Below are 17,937 nucleotides of genomic sequence, written 5' to 3' on the forward strand. Positions count from 1 at the left end.
GGTTGATTGATTGATCCATGGAGGCAAAAAGAACAATGTCAGAGATTAATTCAATAAGATAAAAGCTGCAAAATGGAAAGTGTAGGTAGGGACAGAAAAGTAGCCTATGGTTTGGGAAGGTTTTGGTGAAGTGGTAAAAGAGGATGATAGCTTTGTTGTGTGACGATTGTGAGGTGATATACAAATTCGACAGTCACAAGAAGAGGAGTTCAAATAGGCCCATGGCACGTCAGGGAACTGTAGCCTACTGTTCAGATGGGTTAAATGGAACCTGAAATCTGGACACTGACTGTAGGTCTATAACCTCTTATATAGCCTTAATATGAACTCCTGCAGAATTAAGCAGTTATTGCAGTGATATGATACACCAAATGTAGGCAACATTTTGACACAGGAACAGGAGTGGAGAAATATGATTTATTTCTTTCAGCATCTTGAGAGAATGTGAATGTGCAGTTAGATACCGTCTGTAGAGATGGTTTTATCAGCAACATAAAAGCTGATAGTATTTCAACCACAAAAAATTATGCACCCAAGCCAAACTGAAATCTTATCAGAAACATGTTGGGTCGTTTTCACAGCTTTCTATTTCCTTACAACCGGTCAAACTGATGTCATTTGGACATTTTCAGTTTGTTGTTTTAATTAGTGCATTTTATCCCCGGTTCCTAAAGAAGCATCTTTGATTGAAGCATTCGTTCTATCAATTGATGCCATTATTCTGTTGAGCAAGGGTTTATTTAGTCTTCTAGGTCAGGACCGAGTTTGGGAAATGCTGTTCTAGGGCAACATATATTGACAGAAGAGAAGCTGCAAGTATATAATTATAGACAAGTTGACTAACAAATAGCTTACCAAAATGTTGGAAATTACAGTATAAGCAGAAACACATCTAAATCAGGCAACAACTAAAAATCCTGCACCCCCTGTCGAAAAATTGTCTGACTGTAGCCTTTAGCTTATTTTCTATACTAGCGGGTTAGGGTCGGGTGCGGGCCTCATATTTTCCCTTTATCACATATAGTCGGGGTTGCGGGTGGGTTATTAGCAAATGCAGGCGGATGGATGCGGGTGAACAAACAGCTGACCCGCGCACCACTAGTATCTCTGCAGCAAAGTACTGTACTGTACAGTCTTTTCTGTTCTACCACAGTGTGTGTGTGTGTGTGTGTGTGTGTGTGTGTGTGTGTGTGTGTGTGTGTGTGTGTGTGTGTGTGTGTGTGTGTGTGTGTGTGTGTGTGTTCGGAGGGGAGGGGGAGGGGGGGGGTCCCCACAGCAGTCTCAAAATCACTCCAGCTGAGAAGGCTTAATTTATCATGCAGAGGCAGCAGCTGTACCTCTCCCTATATCCCTCAAACACACACACACACACGCACGCACACATACACACAGTTAAATTATTCCCAATAGTTGTTATGCATGCTTACAATATTGCTCTGTATTGTGTATGTGAAATGGGCAACTATAAATATTTAGCTACCTTCTTTCTAAATATAGATGCTTGTAGCCTAAATGAATATACACCATTCATAGCTAAATAAATAATTTCAATGTCTTGATAGGTCCGCGCACTGCTATCAGAAACAATCAGCGCGAAGACGTGATTACTTAAGACCTGATTACTTACATCTTTGAAAATTGGAAGTCCATTAACGTGGCTACGCAGTGGCTGCTGCTGAGCGCGAAGATGCTTCTGTTTTGCCGACTGAAGGCACATGGTGATCATCTCCGTGCACGCCAACATCTCTGAATATTTTGGAAGATGTTGTACAGCCGACTTGTACACACCTGCTTCTTTTAATAGCTCTGAAAATTTCGTTTTTTTGAGGGGTGTTCAAAAGTGTCGCCCTGTGCTGTCAAACCGAAGCAACCGTGCTCCAACAGTGATGTCGCTCTGCAACTTTCTGCTGTAGGTAACCCACCTTCTCGAGAGCTGATTGGTCAGTGTCTTCGTTGAGCATCCCTCCGAGGCAAGAGAAGGAATAAATACCAATTGGCGCATTAACATTATTTTACAAGATAAATCTTATAAAATAGTAGAATCAGGCGATATCAAACAAAAGTAGAGAATACAATTGATAAACCTACAATGGAGATGTTGGATGGGAATACAATTAGGACTACTTCTACATATAGGTTACATTTATTGAAATATGAATTGCATATTTCACCTCAAAACACAGATTCTCTTGAAAATAAAGAAAATGCATGTACATTTATTTCACTTATTTCACTTACCCTTATAAAGGTGTATCAGCAATGTACTGTGCCTGACATTGCCATCTGCTGGTGATGATAGACTATGCCCACAGAACAATGAGCCAGATATTTCACCGGACGTAAAAATGTAAGCATCCGGTTGACAGTTATACTCACTACCAAATTTGGTGATGAGAGGAAGCACGATGGCCGACAGTATGAGAAGATGGAGCGAGAAGGATTTTGGTCAACATTATGCACATTTTCTCATTGATTAATTATTTGTTTTACCTTTATTTAACTAGGCAAATCAGTTATGAAAAAAATCTTATATACAATGACAGCCTACTGGGGAACAGTGGGTTAACTGCCTTGTTCAGGGGCAGAACGACAGATTCTTACCTCGTCAGCTCAAGGATTTGATCCAGCAACCTTTCTTTTCCTGGCCCAACACTCTAACCACTAGGCCCTGACAATTAAACGTTTGATCTCAATACAGTTTTCTGTTACCCAAAACTAAAATCTGTTACAGAGTGGAGAAAGTTTTGTAGATGTTACACTTTGCCAAAGTAAAAAAAAAAATTGCATTGTTTAGAAGGAGTGCAAGGGCGAACTTAGTTATTCCACACGCGCACTTCACAGAGTAGGCGTTCCCTAACGGAAATATGCAAATATATGCTAGAACGCGCCAATAGGATCTAATTTGTTCCCATTGGAAACGACAGGCTATCTTTGGTTAGTTATAAAAAATCTTTGCTATACCCTTAAAAAAAGATTGCAGTTTTGAAACAGCAGTAAAGGTGCAGTAACTGGTCTTTTGGATGCAGTTATTGCAGAATAACTGCAGTGCACTGCAGTTGAAGTGCAGTCATACTGCACTGTAACTGCAGTTATACTGCAAAATTACGGCAGTAAAAAAACATTATTTTGGACGCAGTAATTGCAGGACCCTGACTGCAATCTTTTTTGTGAGGGTAGCTAATAATACTGCAGCAAATTCTGGGGTAGCCCCGGTATTATTCAAACCCAGGTCCGGCAACTCTCAAGCTAACACCTTAACCTTTTAAACCAAAAGGTCCTGACCTCATGATGAGGTCCTTATGTTTTGGGTTAAGGTTGCTACATTACTCGGGCTCCTGAGTGGAGCAGCGGTCTAAGGCACTGCATCTCAGTGTATCGCATCCGGCCGTGATTGGGAGTCCTATAGGGCGGCACACAATTGGCCCAGCGTCGCCTAGGTTTGGCCGGGGTAAGCCGTCATTGTAAATAAGAATTTGTTCTTAACTGACTTGCTTAGTTAAATAAAGGTTACATTAAAAACATTACCGCCTTCCTTTGGCAGAACATGTCCCCACTCTTCTCTATACCAAATCCTTTTCGTGAACAAGCCTCTCTAATGATGTCAGAGGCACCATCCTGCTTCTGACACTAATGTAGTGAATTCAGGGAGTAGCCCCAACCGGGACTCAAACCCAGGTCAAGTAACTGTCTAGCCAACACCTTAACTGCTACACCAAGAGGTCTGAACCTCTTGAGAAGGTCACTAGGTGTTAGGTTAAAGGTCGCTACAAAACAATGGGGAGATAAAAGAGAGAAAAAATGGTTTAATATAGATAGCAGTGAATACAGTCAAACTTTAATAAACTAACACTGATGATCAAGCTCAACACAGCCTACATTTTTTGTACAATTGATCACCAAACAATTATCTTCAAGACAGCCCTTAAAATGATTGCTCTCACACAAATACACTTGCACAGCAAACACCTCACAAACTCTGCACTGGACTTTTGGTGACAAAAGCTCTTTTATACACGTTCACCACCAGTCCCAGGGGAAACACTGACTGAAACTATGGTCTGTGCCCTGCCACACACTTTTAAAAATCTCCCACATGTTGTTTCAATGTATCAAAATATTTTGGGGTATTTATATTTTGGGAGGGAATCTCAAATTTCTTGAAATGATTGGTGCTCGAGAGCATCAACCTTGATGTATCATGGGTAAATTGTGACTGACTGATCAACAAAAATATTGAATAGTTATTTAGGGTGTAGATCATTCAGTCCCAACTCTCCTTTAAAGTCGGCTGCAATGTCGAACGCGCCCCTTACATAAGATGCAATAGAGCAGGCCAGCTTGTACTCCTAAAACCCTGAAATAAATGACCATAGGGTTTTGGAATTAACGGCGAAAATAATGTCTGAGGTGAACACAGGCTTAGGAGATCTTAAACGTTTTGTTCTATGAGATAATAGCAGTCAGTTAACATTACCTTTATGAATTATGAAGGCTTTATCGTTTGTTTTCATTATTACAAAAACATCTTACAAATTCTGAAAGTGTAGTTAGCTGATGAAGATAATCTCATAGAACAAAACGTATAAGATCTCATAAGCCTGTGTTTACCACATACGTTATTTTCGGCGTTTATCTAAAAACTACAAAAACGCCATTCATTTTACTCATAGGCATTGTCCAAAGAACCATGGCGGAGTAAGTGCCTACAAAAAGACGCCATTACTATTTCTGTCTGTATACCTTGCCGATTACGTCAAAGATATTTATGACTAACCCAAGACAGTTAACCTGTGTCGTTTACAGTGGAAGCAAATGAAGCATAGTGGGGAAAACAGGCAAGAGCCAAGCATAAGCTAGCGAGATCCCATTGGCGCGTTGAATTAGGTATTTGCATATTTCAGAAGGGGAACGCCTTATCTGTGAAGTGCGCATGTGCAGAAACTCAATTCGACGTTGCACTTCTAACAACGCAATTGTTTCAAACTTTGGCAAAGTGTCATGTCTATAAAACGTATTGCACTGTGCATTGAGATCAGATGTTTCATAGATGAGAAAATTAGCAGAATATCGGCCCAGTTTCACCTAGTTCCATCTTCAGTTTACCAGTACTCGCGACTGGACTTCCTCTCAGTACCATATTTGGTGATGAGAAAATGTTCTAAACGTAACTTTCTGTTTTATAGCCACCGTGACGTCTATGGGTTACACCTTCTGTCTGTGGTATGTTTCTAGACGCCGCCTAACGTTAGTCACATGACACGGTCAGGAAGAAGTTCAGACCGAGTGGAACTTGTCATACAGCTTTTTAGTTTTTCTGAGACCTTGTTTACCATCCATATTCCTTGGTGGGCGTAAGAAGGACATATACAGAAACATTTGCTGCCCTCTGATATGGGTAGGATGTAATCCAATCGTTTTATATGGATGAATTGTCCATTTTCAAAGATATCCGTAGATGGTTAGATAGGGTAGCTAACGTTAGCTAGCTCACCTTCGTGAAATCCATATTCAAAGCGAGCAAACCTTCACGACACACCCTACTGACCAAGTAGTTAATTATTAAGATAGTTATGCACACCAAGAGTGTAGTTAACTACTGATTGTTTTATGCTGTGAAGCTAACAGCTAGATAGCTACCAGAGTTGTTATAGCTAGCTGCTATGTGGATTTACTAGCTTGTTTGGCCTGCTTTCAGCGTCCTGGGATTGTTATTGAAATCTTCTCTGTCAATTTTCTCTTGCCATTTCCCATTTATGTCGCTCCCTTTCCATGTAGAAGTCATTTATAAATTGTGTTAGCTACCTTTATGATTTTTTAAAGTATTGAAAAATAGCTAGCTACGTACAGGGCAGCTAGGTAGCTAAAATAGCTATCTACGTTAAGTAGTAAAGTAACATTAGCTAGCTAGCAAACTACAACCATATTAGACCTTGCACAAAAACTTGGATTAGCTAGTAAGCTAAGTTAGCTACCTATTCCCTAAAACAAACAATACCTAGCAAATTTACTAGTCAGCATTTGAGTTTATAAGAGCAGTAGCTAGCTAATTTATGTAATGTCAGATGTACTGTTTGCAGTTATGGAATTTGTGGTAGTTTCTGAGCTTGACTTAATTGACTGTGGTTGTGGGGAAGTTAAGAAACCAAGGGAAGAGTCATTGCCTCGAATCAAGCAATTAAGTAGGTTAATAGCTAGTAAATAAATGAGGTGAGGGGGACAGCCCTATTTTGAGACAATCTTGTTCTGGTCCCTGTGGGACCCATTGTCATTCCAAACATGTTATCAAACAGACATTAACATTTAGTCTAAAGCATTTGGGTTATATCAAATCAAATTTTATTTGTCACATACACATGGTTAGCAGATGTTAATACGAGTGTAGCGAAATGCTTGTGCTTCTAGTTCCGACAATGCAGTAATAACCAACAAGTAATCTAACCTAACAATTCCGTTATTGCAATATCCTATATATTTGTCCTTGTTTTCCTACATTATTTTCAATTCGCGATCACTGCATTGATGATTAGCAGATATAGGTTTTTAGACTGCTCCAACCTGCTTTAGGGCAATTCCATTGTAACAGATGCAGACTCAGATTTTTTACTTTAAAATGTATGCCAAACAAAAACGAATGATTGCAAAGTTAAACAAACCATACAACTCTATGCACCAGTATAATTATGTTATACTGTACCTGTACACAGCCAATGTGTAAATGGCACACTCAACTACCTCATCCCCATATTGTTACTTATCCTCTTGCTCTTTTGCACCCCAGTATCTCTACTTGCACATCATCTGCACGTCTATCACTCCAGTGTTAATGCTAAATTGTAATTATTTTGCCTCTATGGCCTATTTATTGCCTTTCCTCCCTACTCTTCTACATTTGCACACACTGTACATAGATTTTTCTATTGTGTTATTGACTGTACATTTGTTTGTTACTCTGTGTTGTTTTGTCGCACTGCTTTGCTTTATCTTGGCCAAGTCGCAGTTGTAAATGAGAACTTGTTCTCAACTGGCCTGCCTGGTTGAATAAAGGTAAAATAAAATACAAACATGTTGTTTTTTTTACTTTGCAATGATTGTTTTTTGTTTCAGTGTTGTGGACAGTACCCATGCTATATTATTAGTCATGAATTAACTTGTTGACACAGTTAGCAGATTGCAAGTTTACACTGGTTTTACATGGTTATGCTGTGCAGATGACCAAATTGGCCAACCCTCGATGACAATGCTACTTTAGGCTAAATCTGACAATTGCCTTGGAAAGTCGCATGCATTTTCATTTCTTATTATGTAAAAGACAGGTTTCCTGAACCTAAATTAAATCTACTTGCTTGAATTAGCTTGGCTCTGCTTTGGACACAACTCTGCTTAGTGAGTAGACAGAGGAGATGTTAGTAATCTAGCTAAAATACTTGAATAGCTTTTAGACTGCTCAACAACATTAGGCTACCTACATATGCCCATGCTTACATAATCTAGGCTATAATGTCATCTATAATCCCAAATTAACTCAGTCACCTATGAGCCCCTAGACCTAACCGCTAACCATTGACACCAACCAGGGTCTAAAACTATCGCTGACTCATGATGTACCAGTTTACGTAATCTGGTAATCCAGGAGGGATTACATTTTTCCTGTCCTGATTTAGCTGTTACCTCCACATGGCTTCTCAACCAGTTTCCCAGCTCTATTGTAGAACAACAACAAGGCAGTTGAATAGCCATATTTGTATGCCAAGGCTACTCTCTGTACAGCAAAATGCTCAATGTTAGCATTTTACTGCCTTATTTTGCTTAAGTCTCCATGTGTTTGTTATAGTGTTGTAGGCATAAGTGCAGGAGTATATTTAAACATTCCATTTGGGTACAGTAGGGTGTAAACCAGGAAACTTGTACTATAGATAAACCCTTATGTAAACCAGGACACCTGTGCTATAGATGATCCCTTATGTAAACCAGGACACCTGTACTATAGCCGTGTTTGTTGTCTCTTAATGTTTACATGTGATGTCACGTTTGCTTTCTTTGCAGTTCATGTCGTAGCCAAAGCATACTGCAGTGTTAATGGCTGAACTATGAAGGCACAACTTCAAGTCACCGGTGAGTTTTGACCTTTTGTTACAGCTAAACCCCAGTAGCTAGCATTTCAGAATTTTTTTGTAGTTGTACGTTGGCTAAAAGTAACATTTTATGTTTTTTCTTAATTATGTAAATATTGTTTGTAAATAGAATGGAAGTAATACAACTATTTTCCTCTGTAATGTATTTTTCATTATGTGGCCGACCTCAGGAAGAAGCTGTCATCATGGCTTCAGATAATCGGGATTCTACTAATAATCCTAAATTAAATAATAAGCCACTGACACCCGAAGCTGTAGAATGCGCTTTTTAATGGGATTGGCAGGTGCTTGTTCTCTATAGGCCTAGCTGATGGTACAGACTGTGAATTTATCAAGTATTTATAGAGTATGAAATGGAATAGAATAACTGTATTTTCCTATTTTTTCAGTGGTTGAAATATATATCAATAACAAACATAGTAGGATATACAGTAAACCAACTAGGCTRAAGAATCGTTCTAAACAGAGATAGTGCTTAGGCTACAGTGGTGGGTCAATTAGCCAATGTGAACATGGATCTCACTTTTCCGTTCTGTGGTTTATTTCTATGGCTAACTTCTGTGACTGATAACAGTGTTTACTAGAATCTCTTACCATGACATGATTTGTGTATTTTATGTCCTTTATGGCATGCAGTTCTGTCGGCCAAACTGAAGGAGAACAAAAAGAACTGGTTTGGCCCCAGTCCGTACGTGGAGGTGGCTGTGGACAACCAGTCGAAGAAGACGGAGAAGTGCAACAACACCCACACCCCCAAATGGAAGCAGTCACTCACAGTGTAAGTAGCTACGGTAATACCTATTTTCATTTCAAATCAAATGTTATTTGTCACTTGCGCCTAATACAACAGGTGTAGACTTGACCGTGAAATGCTTAATTATGAGCCCTTTCCCAACAATGTAGTAAAAAAAGATTAGCTAACACAATCGAAGTAGTAACATAATAAAATAACAATAATGAGGCTATATACAAGGAGTACCAGTACCGAGTCACTGTGCAGGGGTACGAGGTAGTTGAGGTGATTGAGGTAATATGTACATGTAGGTAGGGATAAAGTGACAAGGCAATGGGATAGATAATAAACAGTCGCAGCAGCGTATGTGAAGAGTGTGAAAAGTTTTGTGTGGCGTCAATATGCATGCATGTCTTTGTGTGTGTGTTGGAGTGTCAGTGTGTGGGTAGGGTCCAGTGAGTGGGTGTGTGTGTGTATAGAGCCAGTGCAAGAATGTCAATGCAAAATAATATATACATATAACACAATTCCGGAGGTCAATGCACATAGTCCGGGTAGCCATTTTGATGAACTGTTCAGCAGTCTTAAAGCTTGGGGGTAGAAGCTGTTCAGGAGCCTTTTGGTCCCAACTTGGCGCTCCGGAACTGCTTGCCGTGCGGTAGCAGAGAGAACATACTATGACTTGGCTGGCTGGAGTTTTTGACAATTTTTAAGGCCTTCCTCTGACACCGCCGTCCTCTGACAAATTTATATTTGCATGTATATTTATTTTGCAAATAGGCCTATAGTGCATTTCTCAACGCATGCTCAGAGATTCTCCATGGAAAGTGCTTCTTAGTCCGTAGGTGTAATCCGTATCTGGGAAACTGGCCCACGGTGATCTTGTTATTGTTTATGTGGTTAACTCATTCCTTTATAATAGTGTAATTGTTTAGGCCTGTCACAAAGAATTGCATGTCGTCTCCTTGTCTGTTGTTGTAAAGCCTACTAAGTACAGTAGTGAAACCTTAAACTAATGTTTTCCACCCTCTACACAGAATTGTCACACCTTTCAGTAAGCTCATTTTCCGGGTATGGAGTCATCAGACGCTGAAGGCCGACTTCCTATTGGGCGTGGCCACATTGGACATCAGTGAAACCCTCAAGTCCAATGATATGAAACGTGAGTTCATTCTCTTCTCCTGATGAGGCACGGAGCAGGTAGTATTAAATGTTTTAAAAAAAAACAACAATATCTCAAAAGCTACCATTGATATTTACAACCATTAAGCACAAGTTAAATAATCCTCATTCAAATCCAAACACATTTGACATAATAAAAGAAACAAACAAAAAAACAAATTGAAGCAGACTAGCATCTGACCTGAATTTTCTGCAGGAGCCCTTTGAATGGAATTTCAATGGAGAGCGATAAAACACAAAATATACAAAACGGAACCTCCACAAAAAATGGTTCTCAAATGATACCATGGCACGGAGCAGGTAGTATTAAATGTGATTATATGAAATCTCTTTGACTTTTTGATACCGGAAAAGTGTATAACAAGATATACAAGAACTTTGCAGTAAGTGGTTGTCATATTTACAAATAGTCCTCTGAAATATAACTGATGCGTGCCACTGCACTGTAGGGAGATGAGGAGCAAGCGGTGGCTCTCATTCACGCCACTTCTTGTTATACACTACATGACCAAAAGTATGTGGACACTTGCTCGTCGAACATCTCATTACAAAATCACGGTCATTGATATGGAGTTGGTTTCCACAGCTCCAGAGTCCAATGGCGGCGCGCTTTACACCACGCCAGCTGACGCTTGGCATTGTGCATTGGTGATCTGATCTTAGGCTTGTGTGTGGCTGCTCAGCCATGGAAACCCATTTCATGAAGCTCCTGACAAACAGTTATTCTGCTGACGTTGTTTCCAGAGGAAGTTTGGAACTCTGTAGTAAGTTTTGCAACCGAGGACAGACTATTTTTACGCCCTTCAGCACTCGGTGGTCCCATTCTGTGAGCTTGTGTAGCCTACCACTTCGGGCTGTGCCGTTGTTGCTCCTAGACATTTCCAATTCACAATAACAGCACTTACAGTTGACCAGGGCAGCTCTAGCAGGGCAGAAATTTGAATAACTGTCTTGTTGGAAACGTGGCATCCTATGACGGTGCCACTTTTAAAGTCACTGAGGTCTTCAGTGAGGCCATTCTACTGCCTATGTTTGTCTATGCAGATTGCATGGCTGTGTGCTCGATTGTATACACCTGTCAGCAATGGGTGTGGCTGAAATAGCTGAATCCACTAATTTGATGGGATGTCCACATACTTTTGTGTATATATATAGTGTATGTTGTACTGTAACTCTAATCTTAAAGGGATAGTGCAAATTTGTTATTTCTATTTGAAGGAAGTTGTAGAAAAATAGCAGCGGCGATTTAGCAGTGTCTGCTAAATGAAAGAAAAATTACGTATTTACCTGGTTTGTTTGATATTAATAGGAAGACATTTCTGTTGTGTTTAATCTGTGTTTCTGTAAAGAGATGCTTTCTTCTCTATCTTCCTGCAGTTAGTCTGCTAGAGATGGTGATTAAAACCTTAACGCTGGCATTCCATAGACAAGATGTGGTGTGTGTGTGTGGGACCTGCGATAGAGAGTCTGGAAGAGTTTAGAACAATGCCTCATTGTCTCTTCTTCCTGGCATCTGGGAAACTACGCCGGGTTGGGGGTGAAACACCATCCTGTGTAGATAACCAAGGTTGCTTATGGGAGATTGAACCAGTCTGACTAAGCATTTTTAGGTCCTATATAATATCCGTTTTTTTTTTCATTTTCAGTTAGGTTGCTTAGCTGTTGGGCTGACTGGTTTCATTATTGCAATAATTAATCGATATTGTTTAAAGATGATTGTTTGAAGAAATGACAGTCTCTCTCACTTGAATAGAATATTCCACCACAAGTGTCCCGCACACTGAATTTGCTCCCAATTATCACCTTTAAGATAAGATACAGGTAGATAAGATATACTTTATTAATCCATACTAGGTATACTTTATTAATCCATACTAGGTATACTTTATTAATCCATACTAGATAGAAATGTGTCTTCTGATTTTTTTGCCAATACCTCCGATATAAATATATATAAACTGGGTGGTTTGAACCATGATGCTGATTGACTGACAGCTATGGTATACCCAGGGTATGACAAAACCATTTTTGTTTTTCCTGCTCTAATTATGTTGGTAACCAGTTTATAATAGCAATAAGGCACCTCAGGGGTTTGTGGTATATGACCAATATACCACGGCTAAGGGCTGTGTATAGGCACTCTGCTTTGCGTCGTGGTTAAGAACAGCCCTTAGCCGTGGTATGTTGGCCATATTCCACACCCCCTCAGGTCTTATTGCTTAATATATATATACAGTGGGGAGAACAAGTATTTGATACACTGCCGATTTTGCAGGTTTTCCTACTTACACAGCATGTAGAGGTCTGTAATTTTTATCATAGGTACACTTCAACTGTGAGAGACGGAATCTAAAACAAAAATCCAGAAAATCACATTGTATGATTTTTAAGTAATTAATTTGCATTTTATTGCATGACATAAGTATTTGATCACCAACCAACCAGTAAGAATTCCGGCTCTCACAGACCTGTTAGTTTTTCTTTAAGAAGCCCTCCTGTTCTCCACTCATTACCTGTATTAACTACACCTGTTTGAACTCGTTACCTGTATAAAAGACACCTGTCCACACACTCAATCAAACAGACTCCAACCTCTCCACAATGGCCAAGACCAGGGAGCTGTGTAAGGACATCAGGGATAACATTGTAGACCTGCACAAGGCTGGGATGGGCTACAGGACAATAGGCAAGCAGCTTGGTGAGAAGGCAACAACTGTTGGCGCAATTATTAGAAAATGGAAGAAGTTCAAGATGACGGTCAATCACCCTCGGTCTGGGGCTCCATGCAAGATCTCACATCGTGGGGCATCAATGATCATGAGGAAGGTGAGGGATCAGCCCAGAACTACACGGCAGAACCTGGTCAATGACCTGAAGAGAGCTGGGACCACAGTCTCAAAGAAAACCATTAGTAACACACTACGCCGTCATGGATTAAAATCCTGCAGCGCACGCCAGGTCCCCCTGCTCAAGCCAGCGCATGTCCAGGCCCGTCTGAAGTTTGCCAATGACCATCTGGATGATCCAGARGAGGAATGGGAGAAGGTCATGTAGTCTGATGAGACAAAAATAGAGCTTTTTGGTCTAAACTCCACTCGCCGTGTTTGGAGGAAGAAGAAGGATGAGTACAACCCCAAGAACACCATCCCAACCGTGAAGCATGGAGGTGGAAACATCATTCTTTGGGGATGCTTTTCTGCAAAGGGGACAGGATGACTGCACCGTATTGAGGGGAGGATGGATGGGGCCATGTATCGTGAGATCTTGGCCAACAACCTCCTTCCCTCAGTAAGAGCATTGAAGATGGGTCGTGGCTGGGTCTTCCAGCATGACAATGACCCGAAACAAACACAGCCAGGGCAACTAATGAGTGGCTCCGTAAGAAGCATCTCAAGGTCCTGGAGTGGCCTAGCCAGTCTCCAGACCTGAACCCAATAGAAAATATTTGGAGGGAGCTGAAAGTCTGTATTTCCCAGCGACAGCCCCGAAACCTGAAGGATCTGGAGAAGGTCTGTATGGAGGAGTGGGCCAAAATCCCTGCTGCAGTGTGTGCAAACCTGGTCAAGAACTACAGGAAACGTATGATCTCTGTAATTGCAAACAAAGGTTTCTGTACCAAATATTAAGTTCTGCTTTCCTGATGTATCAAATACTTATGTCATGCAATAAAATACAAATTAATTACTTAAAAATCATACAATGTGATATTCTGGATTTTTGTTTTAGATTCCGTCTCTCACAGTTGAAGTGTACCTATGATACAAATTACAGACCTCTACATGCTTTGTAAGTAGGAAAACCTGCAAAATCAGCAGTGTATCAAATACTTGTTCTCCCCACTGTATATATATAACACACACTAGATTGTAGAGGCTGGAGCAGAGGGTAGCCGCAGTACAGTGCCCAGTGAGCAGTTTATTGACAACGTCTCGATCTTCACCAGGTCCTCAACCTGTTTTTTTTTGCAGTACTTCCTTCCTTCCTTCCTACGTTTCTTTAAGGATGTGCGTGTGATCAAACTTTTCTATAGTTAAGAACTCCTCTCACCTAGGTCTTAATTGGACACACATTGAAAATAACTAACAACAACCAGTACACTCTGCCCTCCATGGAAGAGTTTAACACTCCTGCTCTAATACACTACTTCATGTCTGGTATTCTTTGTGAGACAGCTCTTGCCTCAGCTGGTATTAGAGGCGGCTCTCGCCACAGCTGGTATTAGAGGCGGCTCTCGCCTCAGCTGGTATTAAGAGGCGGCTCTCGCCTCAGCTGGTATTAAGAGGCGGCTCTCGCCTCAGCTGGTATTAAGAGGCGGCTCTTGATTTTTAACTCAAGCATGTGAATGGGCTTACTTTGCCAATAGAAGGAGTCCTTTCAGTCATGGTCGACGTGCTTCCCATGTGACCCTCAAAGATATGTTCATGAATTCCTGCACTACAATCGAGTCAAAGACACACCGAAGTGCACCTCCTATTTAGGTGACCAATTATGCTAATGATTAAATAATAATATACACTGAGTGTACAAAACATTAGGAACACCTGCTCTTTCGATAAAAGACTGACCAGGTGAAAGCTATGATCCCTTATTGGTGTCACTTGTTAAATCCACTTCAATCAGTGAGGTTAAAGAAGGATTTTTAAGCCTTGAGACTATTGAGAAATGGATTGTGTGCCATTCAGAGGGTGAATGGGCAAGACAAAAGATTGAAGTGCCTTTGAACGGGGTAAGGTAATAGGTGCCAGGCGCACCAGTTTGTCACACTCAACCATATCCCGTGTTTATCAAGAATGGCCCACCACCCAAAGGGCATGCAGCTAACTGGGAAGCATTGGAGTCAACATGGGCCAGCATCCCTGTAGAACGCTTTTGACACCTTGTAGAGTCCATGCCTCGACGAATTGAGGCTGTTCTGAGGGCAAAAGGGGGTGCAACTCAATATTAGGAAGGTGTTGCTAATGTTCGCTATACTCGGTGTATATGGTCAATACATGCATATCATGCACAAGTTCTATTTCTGATATTAGACGGGATACATCAAGGCTAGAATTCAAGCTGATCCAGCCATGTTTACACTCTTTGTTTATAAACTAGCATCTACGTGTGTGTCTGTCTTTCTGTGTGTCTGCGCGCCTGTCTGTTGACATGTCTCAGTCTCTGAGGTGGTGCAGATCCTACAGCTGTGTTCAGACCAGGACAACACAGACGTGGTGGGGGACCTGTCCATCTGTCTGGACGGCGTGCAGGTGGACCCAGAGACCTTTGCCTCTGCAGAGAGAGACCATGGTGAGGATTAGGGATGGGCAGTTGAAAGTGTCGGTGTTTGAGGCAAAAATGTTTGTTGTATACTATTGGTTGTTCCAATTACAGTTTTTTTCTGATGCAACTGAAAAGGACATTGTACATCATTTTAATACTGCACTTGACGTACTCCACCAGCAATAAGCACATTTTTGTTGTTGTACATTTGCTTATAAATATAACCTGCTAAATAGTTGCATTTGTACATTTTGAGTACAAACCTTTGAGTACTCAAGTACTCGCGCCGATCCCAATTGAGGATGATGTGATTAATACGTTTCACTGGATGAATTGTATTCTGTTTGGGTTTAAATGCTTGATGTTGGTTTACTGTTTCAGCAGCTACTGCTCCCAACAGGGACGTGAGACAGAACGAAGATGGAGGCAACAGGTATCATGTTTTAATAATACTATATTGTATGTCTTCTGTAAGTTCTCTGAGTGAATACTTGTGACTTTTTTTGGGGGGGGGGAATGTACTGATTAGGGTGAGTCAGCAAAATACTTTTCTAATATTACTCAGTCACACTAGCATATCTTCTGTCCATTGTGAATACTAGAGATGGGCACCGATATGTCAAGTCTAAATCGATGTTAGTTGCATTTTTCCCGATATTGATATATCGTTTTACAAAAAACATTGCAACTGTCTCGGCACTGGGATGTCCAGAGAACTGCTTGCTGATTGCAAAGGGAGACGGGGGTGGACATTTTTTATTTTTCATGATAACTCTTGACAGTATGTAAATACTTATATTGTGTTATTTATTTATATTTATATTTTTCTCCCCTTTTTCTCCCCAATTTCGTGGTATCCAATTGTTAGTAGTTACTGTCTTGTCTCATCGCTACAACTCCCGTACGGGCTCGGGAAAGACGAAGGTCGAAAGCCATGCGTCCTCCGAAACACAACCCAACCAAGTCGCTCTGCTTCTTAACACAGCGCGCATCCAACCCGGAAGCCAGCCGCACCAATGTGTAGGAGGAAACACTGTACACCTAGCGACCTGGTCAGCGCGCACTGCGCCCGGCCCGCCACAGGAGTCACTAGTGCGCGATGAGACAAGGATATCCCTACCGGCCAAACCCTCCCTAACCCGGACGACGCTAGGCCAATTGTGCGTCGCCCCATGGACCTCCCGGTCGCGGCCGGCTGCGACAGAGCCTGGGCTCGAACCCAGAGTCTCTTAGACCACTGCGCCACCCGGGAGGCCTTGTTCATAAATGTTTTTTGATTAGATGTAATAGTAATGATGATGGTAGCAGTAGTGGTAGCAGTAGTATATAAAACGTTTTGACCACCAAAAAGTAGGAGGCACTACCTACAGCCAAAACGGCAGAGAAAAAGTCATTGACTGTGTGCTGCATGCAATTTCTTTTGACTTTTGGTGATGTCATACCCGCCAGGTCCAGCAGAGACACGTCCCCTTCCAGTGACTCTACAGAGGACTGGGTGATCATCCCCAATGGCCACGCGATAGACTGCACGGGGTCTCCCGCCCCATCCCCAGGGGGCTCCAAGTCCACACGCCCCCCCAGACCTGCTCGTCCTCCTCCACCCACCCCTCGCAGACCAGCCGCCTCCCCAGGTGGGCACCACGCTAAGAAATGCCATAGAAAGGCCCTAGACATACCCTAGCAATTCCATAATAATACAATACAAAATACCACAACAATACCATAGAAATAGTAATACAATAGATAACCATAGAGGTCTCTGACAGAACTATTGAAAGAAATTCCTTTCATGAGTTGATGTGCTAATGCCACGTCCATCTATTGCCTTCTCATGTAATGAAACGTTGATGTTTTCATTCCACTCACTATTCAAGCCATTTTGTGGAATTGAATGAAGTGCAGTCCAGATATGCTATTCAACACATATTTGCAGTCTAAAGCATTAGCCTTATTTAGCAGCTTTTCATTAGCATCTCCTACTAGCGACCACAGCTAACCTCTCCTTCGTCTATACCGTCACCTACTAGCAACCGCAGCTAACTATTCTCCTCTGTCTCGTCGAACCTCCTCCAGCAGCTCCACCCCAAGACCATAGCTAACCTTTTCTCCTCCAGCGTCCTCTAGCAGCTCCACTCCCAGCGACGTGAGCGAGCCCCCGGCTTCAGACGGCTCCTCCTCAGACCCCCCTCAGGAGAACGGCGCAGAACCCCCACCCCCACAGGCAGCCAGCACCAGCGGACCGGAAGCCATTGGGGCACCCCCAGCCGGCGGGCACCCCCAACTCGGCCCTGTCAGCAACGGCCCACTGTCACCGGGGTAAGGGGACTTGTGTAGGCTCCTAACCAGATGTGTATCATGAGCAAGTAAAAAAGAACGCTCCCAATCAATCCTACAGCCCTGACCAGCCTGTCCATCGAAAATGTGCGCATGTGTTCGTCTTCATATCCAATTGTATTTGTCACATGCGCCGAATACAACAAGTGTAGACTTTACTGTGAAATGCTTACTTACGAGCCCTTTCCCAACAATGCAGTTAAAAAGTAAGAAAATTAACAATTAGATCAAAATAAACTAGTAACACAATAAAATAACAATAATGAAGCTGTATACAGGCTACATACAAGGAGTACT

General features: G+C 41.7%; 2 protein-coding genes across 6 annotated transcripts in view; one reads left to right on the forward strand and one right to left on the reverse strand.

Annotated features, from left to right (window-relative positions):
- The window catches only part of LOC111970505 (N-terminal EF-hand calcium-binding protein 1), a 58,932-nt gene extending 56,118 nt beyond the window's left edge, over positions 1-2,814 (reverse strand). For 2 of the 3 annotated variants that reach the window (XM_023997293.1, XM_023997292.1), the window contains exon 1: positions 1,628-1,907. In XM_023997293.1, coding sequence (XP_023853061.1) covers positions 1,628-1,744 — 117 coding nt within the window. In that variant the 5' untranslated portion in view covers positions 1,745-1,907. The other variant, XM_023997294.2, reaches the window with a different exon arrangement.
- Positions 2,815-5,245: 2,431 nt separating this feature from the next.
- Positions 5,246-17,937, forward strand: part of LOC111970506 (E3 ubiquitin-protein ligase Itchy) — a 32,559-nt gene continuing 19,867 nt past the window's right edge. Inside the window, exons 1-8 of one of the 3 annotated variants that reach the window (XM_023997295.2) lie at positions 5,246-5,395; positions 8,044-8,112; positions 8,769-8,910; positions 9,903-10,027; positions 15,202-15,333; positions 15,688-15,739; positions 16,756-16,937; positions 17,421-17,622. In XM_023997295.2, coding sequence (XP_023853063.1) covers positions 8,088-8,112; positions 8,769-8,910; positions 9,903-10,027; positions 15,202-15,333; positions 15,688-15,739; positions 16,756-16,937; positions 17,421-17,622 — 860 coding nt within the window. In that variant the 5' untranslated portion in view covers positions 5,246-5,395; positions 8,044-8,087. The other 2 variants (XM_023997296.2, XM_070445783.1) reach the window with 2 other exon arrangements.

The sequence above is a fragment of the Salvelinus sp. IW2-2015 genome, linkage group LG11 (assembly GCF_002910315.2).
Source record: "Salvelinus sp. IW2-2015 linkage group LG11, ASM291031v2, whole genome shotgun sequence".
Taxonomy (NCBI): domain Eukaryota; kingdom Metazoa; phylum Chordata; class Actinopteri; order Salmoniformes; family Salmonidae; genus Salvelinus; species Salvelinus sp. IW2-2015.